Raw genomic sequence first — 11,817 nt, forward strand, 5'->3', positions numbered from 1 at the left:
TCAACTTCTTTCTCCTTTCTCTTTAGCAGTTCATTGTCTCTCTTCTCTTCCTTCTCAGTTAGCTTTGCCATTATGAATGTTCGAAATTCTTTATCAGACATTTCCATGATTTGCATTGAACTGCTTGTGGATCAAGAGGAGTTATTCTTTTCCCTTAGAGGAGAGGTATTTTCTTGCTTTCCCATATTTCTTGTGGTCCTGCGGTGATTTCTTGTCATCTGATGGATGGTGTTTTTCTTTAGAATTTTTGAAGTTCAATCTCAGTGTTCAGGAGCAAGCATTAAAGAGGTGATCTGGAATCTCTTTGCTGTTCTGTTGTGATCGCTGGTGCAGCAGATTCAGTAGATGTTGAGGAATATGTTAACCCTAATAGTATTTCTATGTTTAGCTACAGTGCCCTTAGATCCATCTAGAAACACATTGAATGGATATTGAAGAGCGGAGAGAAAAGAAATAAGAAAATGAAAGAGAGAGAGAGAAACAACAAAAAAAGAAAAAAATTGTAATTATTGTTTTTCTCAAAAACAACAACAACAAAAAAGATTTGAAAACCCCAAAAGTAGAAAACTGCTCTGTGCGCTAGTTAGCAGGAGCCATGAGAAATCCTCTTCTGAAGGCCTCAACTCTCCTGCCTGGGCAGAAGGATCAGAGGGGATTATTAACAAAACAAAAGGTGGAGCTAGGAGCAAAAGGAAAACTTTACCTTTAAAAAAAAAACATAAAAAGGAAAAATTACAAAAAAATGAGAGGACAGAAGCAGAGAGAGACAAAGACAGAGGCACAGAGACAGATAGAAGGCCAGAGGGGCTTTCTACCATGCTAGCTCTGTTTGCTAGAGGCTGAATTATCGGTAGAAAATCTTCATTTTTCCTGTCCTCTGAAATGACTAGTTAGCAGGAACCATGAGGAATCCTCTTCTCCATACCATTCTTTATACATGTAAAAGTATAAGGCTTTACTACTATTTGATTTAGAAGAACTTATTCTGGCTTTTTAGTTTGTTTCACATGCCATATTTAAAGTTTATATTTATCATAGTGTTTATGCATAGTTTGAATTAATACAGTTCTTTCCCTTCCTTTCATAATCTTTCTTGCCGTAACCATTTATTTTTGCCAACATTTTTTTTTTATTGAATGCTTACTGTGTACCATGAGATTTAAGAGAGATTTTTGCTATAAGGCATATTCACTTGCCAGAGAGATAGAGACAGACAGACAGACAGAAAGTGAGAAATTACCCCCCAGGGGAATGGCTATGCTGCAATCCCTTCTTCATTCTTCTCTTGGGATTTTGCATACACACCTGGTGTGAGTTTTAAGCCACTGGGTCAGGGACTTGAACCATGATCAGCTACATGGGAGTCCAATGATGTAACCATTATGCCACCTGCTGGTCCCACCATTCTCATATTAAAAATGCCTATTCATTGTTTTAAACATAGCTTCTACTGGTATATTCAGGAGCATTTTTCAAAACCTAAGGAAATCTTGATTTTATTCCTTATGTCTGATAGTCTGCCAACAGTGCAATGATGTACAACAAAAAAATGGTACAAATACAAACTTCTTCCATTGCCTCTTCCTTAGTTTTTGTCAGTTGCAAAATGAACAAGTCACAATCTGTAACACAATTTTAGCAAAAGTCTCTTATGTTCTTGAAAACTATAAGAGAATGCCAGAGTCTTTTCTTATTTTTTAAATCAAGCATTAAATTACCAAGCTATGCAGACATGTAAAAAGAAAAAGTTAGTTTTCCAGTTTGAATCATATATTTAAAACTTGATACGCTCTGTATATAACATACTTAATGACAAAATTAGCCCAACTGCAATCTGTAAGCCTATGTTATTAGTAATTTGAAAGTATAAACAAATTTTAATCATTAATGAAACCTAAGACAATGAAGATGAATTTACACCATATCAGAATATTTTTTGGGGTCAGGAATAAAATAAAGATAATTTATACTCTAATCTGATAAATGTCAATATGATTTTCATACTTATCATAGCCATCATTTTTTTGTAACATTTCTCTGAAAAATTATGTTGAAAATTAGGGCTTGTGGGACCAGCAGTTAGCATAATGGCTATGTCACTGAACTCCCATGTAGTCAACCATGGTTTGAGTCCTGGACCCAGTGGCTTAAACTCACACTGGGCACGTGTGTGTGCGTGCCCAAGATCCCGAGAAGAGAATGGAGGAGAAGGGATTGTGGCATGGCCAACCCCCCTAGGGAGTGATTTCTCACTTTCTTTCTCTGTCTTTCTGGCGAGCGCACGTGCCCTATAGCAAAAACTTCTCCAAAAGAAAAGAAAGAAAGAAAAAGAAAATTAGGGCTTATTTCTTAAAGACATGAAAGTTTTTTTGTTTGATTTGGTTTTTTAATTTTTAGACAGTTCTAATCAAACACAGCCTAGTTTGTTAGTTTATTTTTGCCAAATTATTAGACCAGGAAGTACAGGTCTAATGATGGGGCTTCAGTACTCAGTGAATCTTCAACAGATTTGTTAAAAATCTCTAAGAAGTATAAGCTCTTACTAGAATTTGAATTAGAAGAACTCACTCTGGGCTTTCAGTTTGTTGCATGTGCTGTATTTAAAGCTTATATTTATTATGGTGTTCACATAGTTCTTTAAGATAATTCTTTTCTTAGTACTTCCTTCCATTTTCTTTCTTGCCATAACCATTTATTTTGCCAACATTTTAGTGAACAAAATGCTAACCAAGTAAATCCACAATCTGCAGCTGTGAAACTTACAGAGCTAAGTTCCAAGTGTATATGTCTCTTTACTTCTAAAAAATGAAAATATAGTAGCATCCACATTCTTGATTTTAGTTAAGTGGGAAGCCCCACTCCTATATTAAATTAAAATTAAAGAGGGAACCAACACAATTGGAAATAAATGTTGACGTCACTGAAAATTTGGGAAATAGTAATATTAAAAAAATTTTATTTAAGGTCAGCAAATATCTAGGAACTTCTTGTTTCTTTAACATCCTGCGATGTTTTTTCAGTCTGTCTTACTAAAAGAAGTTGAAATACTTTTGAAAAGAAAATTTTGTATTTTTTATTGCTGGAGGGCTCATTATTCTTACCAGAGAGAGAGAGAGAGGGAGGGAGGACAAAAGAAGGAGGGAGAGGGAGAGAGAGGGACAGGAAAAAAGGGAAGTACTCTTTAGTGGGGTGTTGTCATACTATAATTCACTGGGCACGTGTGTGTGCGTGCCCAAGATCCTGAGAAGAGAATGGAGGAGAAGGGATTGTGGCATGGCCAACCCCCCTAGGGAGTGATTTCTCACTTTCTTTCTCTGTCTTTCTGGCGAGCGCACGTGCCCTATAGCAAAAACTTCTCCAAAAGAAAAGAAAGAAAGAAAAAGAAAATTAGGGCTTATTTCTTAAAGACATGAAAGTTTTTTTGTTTGATTTGGTTTTTTAATTTTTAGACAGTTCTAATCAAACACAGCCTAGTTTGTTAGTTTATTTTTGCCAAATTATTAGACCAGGAAGTACAGGTCTAATGATGGGGCTTCAGTACTCAGTGAATCTTCAACAGATTTGTTAAAAATCTCTAAGAAGTATAAGCTCTTACTAGAATTTGAATTAGAAGAACTCACTCTGGGCTTTCAGTTTGTTGCATGTGCTGTATTTAAAGCTTATATTTATTATGGTGTTCACATAGTTCTTTAAGATAATTCTTTTCTTAGTACTTCCTTCCATTTTCTTTCTTGCCATAACCATTTATTTTGCCAACATTTTAGTGAACAAAATGCTAACCAAGTAAATCCACAATCTGCAGCTGTGAAACTTACAGAGCTAAGTTCCAAGTGTATATGTCTCTTTACTTCTAAAAAATGAAAATATAGTAGCATCCACATTCTTGATTTTAGTTAAGTGGGAAGCCCCACTCCTATATTAAATTAAAATTAAAGAGGGAACCAACACAATTGGAAATAAATGTTGACGTCACTGAAAATTTGGGAAATAGTAATATTAAAAAAATTTTATTTAAGGTCAGCAAATATCTAGGAACTTCTTGTTTCTTTAACATCCTGCGATGTTTTTTCAGTCTGTCTTACTAAAAGAAGTTGAAATACTTTTGAAAAGAAAATTTTGTATTTTTTATTGCTGGAGGGCTCATTATTCTTACCAGAGAGAGAGAGAGAGGGAGGGAGGACAAAAGAAGGAGGGAGAGGGAGAGAGAGGGACAGGAAAAAAGGGAAGTACTCTTTAGTGGGGTGTTGTCATACTATAATTTCTTTCTTCCATTGCTCCATCCCATCAAGATTTTGGGGACATACATGCATACACCTTGCATGTTTTTCAAGCCACCTGGGCCAGAATCAAACTGGTTGGCCATGTGGGATCCAGCTCTCTGCACAAAGGACTTAAGTACTATGATACAAGACTAGGCTGAGAGAAAAGGTAATTTTATTGATACAAAATGTGGACATCTTATATCTTGTATCTAATATCTTGTATCTAATAATCTGTTAACTAAATTGTAAAGTACAGGACAAAAAAATGCTAAAATTTATGCATGTGACTATTTTACATAGATATGTAGGATATACACTGTCCCTGACTTAAGATGGTTTGACTTAATTACTTTTCAACATTATAATATGTCTATCAGGATTTTAAGTACATTTTTAACTTAGGCTATTATAAATTTAGGATAGGTCGATGGGGTGAAATTCCATTATAAGTTGAGGAGCATCTCTAGTCCTTTTTATATACTCAGTTACTGTGGGTGCAAAGATTTGTCTATTTGTTGTGCAGGCAGCCAGTTATAAAAAGCAAAGTCAATGAAATTCTCTTATCAGTAGTTTTCCGGGGGAAAAAAATCAAGTACATTAAAATTACCTTTTTGTTGTTGTTGTTGTTGTTTTTCCCCTAAGAGTTTTTTGCTATAGGATGCATGCACTCATCCAAGGGACAGAGAGACAGAAAGGGAGAAATCACTCCCTAGGGGGGCTGGCCATGTTGCAGTCCCTTCTGTTCCATTCTCCTCTCATGATCTTGGGCACACACATGTACCTGGCATGAATTTTTTAAGCCACTGTGTCTGGGACTTGAACTGTAGTCGACTACATGGGAGTATAGCAATGTGTAACCATCATGTTATCTGCTTGTCCAAAAATAGTTTTTATACAGAGTTATGATAAAATATGTATGAAATTATATGCTCTAGTAATTATTTGTTTTGTAATATGTCTACCTAACAGTAGTCCTAAAGTACCTATGAGAGACTCTTCTAGGAGAATATGAAGATAATAGAAAATGTGTATAGCAAATAGATTTAGTACAGGTAACTTCTAATTAATATGCATAGAGAATTTGTAGCTACTTTATATGTTCTCTTTCTTCAGTTAGGTTTTTAGCTTTTAATATATCCAAATTGTAAACAATTCTTTTGCAGATTAATTAGATTATCTTATCCCTACCAAGTGTTAGGGTAGGCCATGAATAGAAGGGTTTCTTTGATGAAGCTTTTGGGGAAAAAAAATGTGATAGGAAGTAAATTCAGATCTTCAAATTGGATGGCCTCTCAGAAGGGAAGTTGTGGAGATGCATATTCATATAAGAGAGAATTGTACTGGAGCCAGCAGGTGGCATGGTGGTTAAGCCACTGGACATTTCCACATGGGTAACCATGGTTCGAGTTCCAGACCTGGCAGCTTGCTTTCTCATTTTCTCTATCTCTGTCTCTCTCTAGTCAAATTAAAGTGAATGAATGAATAAATAAAATTAAATAATTCTTAAAAAAAGACACTGAAACATGAAAATTCACTTAATATACAGGCAAGGAAAACAGATTTGTTCATACAGCATTGTATCTGTGGAGAAGGAAACCCTGAACTTTTTTGTAAGCAAGAGATGATAGAAATTAATACTGTAATACTCTTAATTTAATATATGTTAAGTATTCAATATATGTTAATATAGACATTCCCTTTATATTTGGAATGTTCCTTTTTTCTTTTAGTGAAGATAAAATTTAGGGCTTTTAAATATTTCCTTCTAATTATGATTAATTAGTCTGATTTCTTCTTACATGTAGGTTTCAAGACTTATAATTAGTGTAGTGAAAATTATGTATACCCTGTTTTAGGGTATACCGGTGGGTACAGACTCAGCCCCGATCCTCACTTCACCTATCTGAATTAGTGATTTTCAAGTTATGTTTCATGACTCAGTAGCAAATCATAAAATCAACTTATTGGGTCACAATCACCATTTTTTAAAAGAAATAGAATAAATATTAATAAAATTACCAGACTTTATCACATATAATATGGATAAAATTTATTTCATGGTACTTATTTTTGTTTTATATGTACATGTAAAGATATATATGTAAGTGAAGATAGCATCATAATATAAAATTTTTTACTTTGGTTGTGATCGAAAAGTCTGAGAAACACTGATCTGTATATGTGACTATTCATCTAGGATAGTCATCTATATATGACTATGCTATATTGACATAGCTGATATGGAGTGCTTATTTTTTTCTGTTTTTCAGAATAAAGAATCAAAAGAAGAGGAAGTGTAAGTAATTTTTTTTCCCTAACATTTTAAAGATGTGCTTGGCCAATATGGCACAGCCTTCTTTTAAGAAGTGTTCTCACTATAGGAAGAAAGGAGAATTCCACATCTTAATGTTTATGCTTTATTACAGAAAAAAACAAGTTAAATTATCATTTGATTTGGAAAAATAGAATCCCTCAACGTTTTTCTATAAGGCTCCTAAGGAGTCAGCTGATGCTAACTGCTTCATTCAAGGACTAACTTGAGTTGAGCATAAAATTTTTAAAAATACAGTGTACATTCTGTTAGTCAAATCTAGACAAAGTAAGACTTGACTTTAATGGTCAAATCATTATTATGTTCTACTGACTCCTTTATAAGAATTTAGTTTGGTGTGTTGTCTTTTTGTATAACCTGAAATGTTTTTGTTCTTGCTTTTTTTTTTTTTAATCCCAGTTAGTGACAGAAAACTTTGAATCTTTAATGAAAACATTTTAATGTCAAAGACCACTGTGAGATATATTGTGCAACCATACGGTTGCTGACTATGTAGTAAGCAAAAGAGGGGAGACGGTCTAATGAGAGATCCTTATTCTCACCAGAAAGTTTAACTGCATTTTAGTAACTTTAGGAAAATACTCTGAGAACATAAATTAAAATAACTTTAAATGGCAACAAGAACATACTTTGTTAATGTTAAAACTGTCACTTGTGGTTGATATTTTCTCACTGTTAATGGATATAATCCAGATTGTATGTAAAGTAGTTCATCATTCAAGGTGTTGTTCCTTTGGCAGCAAGTTAAGCCACTGGAACAATAGGTTTATTTTTTTTTCAGGCATTGTTACAATTTCATAAAAATAGTATAGATGAAATAGTATCCTCAATCATTTTAACACTGTAGATCAAAATCGATTATGATCAAATCACCTGGGGAGCTTTGTTTTTAAATGGCAATTTTCAAATAAACACAAAATAAAAAGAATAGTCTATAGTACAATAGTGTATGCATCTGTCATCCCAATTCCACAGTTTTCTTTTTTCACATTTATTTTATATCCCTTTGACATTTTGTTCTGTGTTAAAGTGCTTTAAATCCCATATATAATTGTAATCTTACCTCTTCATGCATCAGTTTACATCTCAGAAATATAAACATGTTCCTATATTTTTTTGATAATGTTATTGTACTTAAAAATTTAGGAATAATCTTTGGGAGCTTTTCAAAAATCAAATACAAAAATATAAATTTATCTATACAAGTACAAATTCAAAAATAGAAACTCATAAATGATTTACAGTTGTAGGGATGCCTGGAAACATTTCATTTAAAAAAAAAACTCTTAAGGAGCATAGAAAATTCACTGGGTTTGGGAACCAAGCAGTTGATTTCATTGACCTTGGCAAAATGTTTTGGTTACTCTAGAAAACCTTAGTGATACCTGATGACTTTGATGACTTTATGTAGTGTTTTATGAAATTTTCTGCAAAAATTGGATGCCCCCCTTTTTTTTTTCAAGATCTCGGTGTCCTAAAAAAAGTATATATCCTAGAGTTTTCTATTCACTAAGAATCATTTATAACATGTTATAAATAAAAGTACTATTTTTTATTACCATTAAGCAAGATTAGAATGGAATTTCATTCCATTCTAATAAGTAATAGCCAGCTAAAAGGAGAGTAGCATGCACTGAAAATTTAAACCTAAGTATAAATATTGTTGTTTTTTTTAAATTTTATTTTTTTATTATCATCATCATAATCTTCTTTCTATTACATTGGATTACATATAACTTTACAGTGTATTACATAGTTTTTTCAAAAGGGAATGCCATGCATGTCAGTCAGTACAGAGACATTAATCTCCCCACTTCAACATTCAATATCTTTTCTATGTTTTCCCCAATCATTATTTTTATTATTCTAATTATTTTTTAAAATAGTCAATTGCTATTTCTCATTTTGCTTGTAAAAATACTTTGCCCATCATGAAATACTTCTCAGACCAATCCAGTTGAGAATACTATACATGTCATCATCAAGAGTTAATAAGCCCTATCTGTTTCTCACTAACGTCCTGCCTCTCTATTGTTCACTTGCTATCTTTCTCTATCCTCTTCTCTTCACTTACCCCATTCCACACTGTCCTATTCTCATTAAGTACCTTCACTGCTAGTATAAATATTGTTAAATTGCCATTGTATGTATAGAATATTTCAGTGGTCCCTGTTAGTGATTTAGTTATTGAAATCCATATTATCACTACAGTTTTTTAAAAAGAAACCTCCATTTTACAATACATTATGTTACTATTTGTGACCTTCTATTTAAATATACATTGGACTAAAACCTTAAGCTCATTAAACCAATCTACCTGCCAAGAATATTGTGGGGGAGCGAGGAAGTGTTGTGACAGTAAGTGGTATAGCAGATATGGAAACATTTGCCAATATTTCTCACAGTGTCTTCTTAATGTAACTTATTTAATAGTTATAACTTGAAAAATTAACGCTTGAGGTCTTATAATTCTTGACAACACTAGGAAGAACAGAATTAAATAAGTACCTTTGGTTGTCATATCAACTATTCATTATGTATCTTTAAGAGAAAGACACAATATGAGCAGACTTTCTTTGACCATGAATCCTTTTATTGCTGAGCATCTCATAAGACCAGTAGAGTACTAATTTGGGAAATAATAGCTTAGACGGAAAGCACTATATAAGTATACAGGATCACATTAATTGTTACCACTGCAGCCCATGTACAGTAGAAAAAGAAGACCAGCTGAAGAAAGAACAAATAAATCTACACCCAGTCAGTAGATTTATAAAAGATGATACAAGTGATGTTCAAGAAGATTCTGCAAATGAAGACAAGTTCTATAGCCTAGATGAATTGCATATTCTGGACATGGTAGAGCAGGTAAGCATGATTAGGCATAGCCCTCCTTTCCTTTTTGCAGGAACAGTTATTACCTTATTTTCTCTATCACTTTTAGAGCAGTGTAACTTTTTGAAAAGTCCAGTGATTTGTGCCATGTTTGTGAAAAGAAGGAAAAATCATGAAAGACAATATTAAAGGGAATGGGTGAAGAAAAAAGAAAGAACCTTAGGAATTAGAAAATTTCACTTTAGTCCTGACAGTTTTCTGGCTTTATCTATTGTATTGGGCAGAGTTTATTACAAATGCATTCTTTGCAAAGGTTGATGAATACTATTAGGAAAGAAAAAAAATACTGCCATAATTTCCCTGGATTAAGTATTGTGAAAGACAGTTTTATAAAACAAAACTACTTTCACTTTTAAAATTACATCTGGTTGTTAATCATGAAACAAAACACATTAAGGTACAATAATTTTTTCTGATTTCTTTCTTGGTATTAGTCACTGCTTGGAATCATGTACTTTTATGTGAAGAGGCATTTGAGTGTAATTTAAGTGCACAACAGAGCACTTAATTAGACATAAGAAATAAGAGTCTTTTTAAAAATACTTGCTTTGCCCACTCATGAGAATTTAATGAATATAACCTGCTCTGTACATTAAATATAATGGTACATATTATGTAGGAATATTCATTGTCCAGGGTAAAGTTAGTACAGATAATTCCCTGGCTGAGAATACAACATTCATGTAATTGTCCATACCTGTTTGTCTCCTTTCCAATTGTATTGTTATAGAATATGTATATTTTAACTCAAATGACATATTCTTATCATTGGATGTCATACTAAAGTTTAAATATGGAGCGTCTGCTTTTCATTCAGTAGTCATAAGAACTATGAAAACCTGAAAATAGAACCAAAATGTTACTACACACCTTTCAAAAATATATTCATTAATTTATTCAAAACCATTTAGCATCTACATTGTGTCAAGAGCTATTCCAAAGTCCCTGTGCTTATAGTGTTTACAGTCTAGTGGAGGAATTGAGAACGTTCAACAACGATGATATATCATGCACCGATTAAGTGCTCAGGCAGTAAAAACCACCTGAGTTACAATCCAGGCTCTTTTGCTTACTTAACTAATTGTGTGACCTTGGACAAATTACTTGTTTTATCTCTTCTAAGATGGGAATGTTGACTGTTCTAATGACAATAAAAGCATTATAAAGAAAACCTTAGGAAATGGGACCAGCAAATGGCAAATGGTTACGTTGCTGGACTCCCACATAGTTGACTGCTATTCAACTCCTGGACCCAGCGACTTAAAACTCCATGTGTGTGTGCTTGAGTGTCCAAACTCCTGAGAGGAGAATGGAGGAGAGGTGACTGTGGCATGGCCATCTCCTCTGGGGCGTGATAGTATTATCTAGTAGTGTAGCAGAGTAACTATTCTAAGTTCAGTGAGTGCTATCATTAGGGGGAGCTGAGTTTCGCTAAACAAATCAGAGAAGTTATATTGGAGTGGAGACATCATGAGGAGTTAGATGGCAACTTTAAGTTCCCTTTAAATAACTAAAATATTAGTGCTTTTTATTCTTAAAGGAAAATAAGACCTGCATATTTTATTTGCTCAATAGGGCTCAACTGGCAAAGTCACTGCAGACTATGGAGAAACTGAAAAGGAGAGAATGGCTTATCAGCGGCAGCTTTTCAGATTGCACTATCAGTGTGAAGTAGGTACTTTTGTCATTAGATATGAAGGAAGAAGTATTTCAAATGTTAAACTTAATGGTATTTTTTAAAATTTCTATATTACATTTAATCACATATAACTTTACAGTGTATTACATTTCTTTTTCCAGCATGATTACCATGCATATCAGTAAAGACGAAGACATTATTATCTACATCATTATCAAATAACTTTTTTTAAAAAATTAATTTATTTTTGTATATACATTCAATCACATTGTTTAGCTTACAATATGAGCATTTCAATATGTGAACATTTTTCCCCAGTCCCGTTGATCAAAATATCTTCAACTGATAACACCACACTTCCCCATCCCGTCAATGCTCTATCTCCATATCCCTTCTCCAAATGGCCTTCATTAGGCCCCACTCCTCCACATACACCTCATCTGACATTCACACCCATCTCTTGTGTTTATACAACCGTTAGTCAATCCGTTTCAGTCATAGAGTGCAGACATTCGGTATATGTTAAGTGGGGACATACAATGTCTCTCCTTCATAGCCTGGCTTGCCTCACTCAGCAGTAAATCTTCCATATTCTTCCACTTTCTGTCAAAAGCCAGGGTTTTGTTGGTTTTTATGGCTGAGTAGTATTCCATAGAGTATATGTGCCACAGTTTTTCAATCCATTCCTC

General features: G+C 33.6%; 1 protein-coding gene across 1 annotated transcript in view; it reads left to right on the plus strand.

Moving 5' to 3' along the window:
- DZIP3 (DAZ interacting zinc finger protein 3) overlaps positions 1–11,817 on the plus strand; it is a 175,447-nt gene that overhangs the window by 74,165 nt on the left and 89,465 nt on the right. Inside the window, exons 18-20 of the mRNA XM_006170766.3 lie at positions 6,533–6,558; positions 9,297–9,462; positions 11,065–11,160. Coding sequence (XP_006170828.1) covers positions 6,533–6,558; positions 9,297–9,462; positions 11,065–11,160 — 288 coding nt within the window. The remainder of the gene's footprint in view (positions 1–6,532; positions 6,559–9,296; positions 9,463–11,064; positions 11,161–11,817) is intronic.

The sequence above is a fragment of the Tupaia chinensis genome, unplaced genomic scaffold, assembly GCF_000334495.1.
Source record: "Tupaia chinensis unplaced genomic scaffold, TupChi_1.0 Scaffold148904_1, whole genome shotgun sequence".
NCBI classification, from domain to species: domain Eukaryota; kingdom Metazoa; phylum Chordata; class Mammalia; order Scandentia; family Tupaiidae; genus Tupaia; species Tupaia belangeri.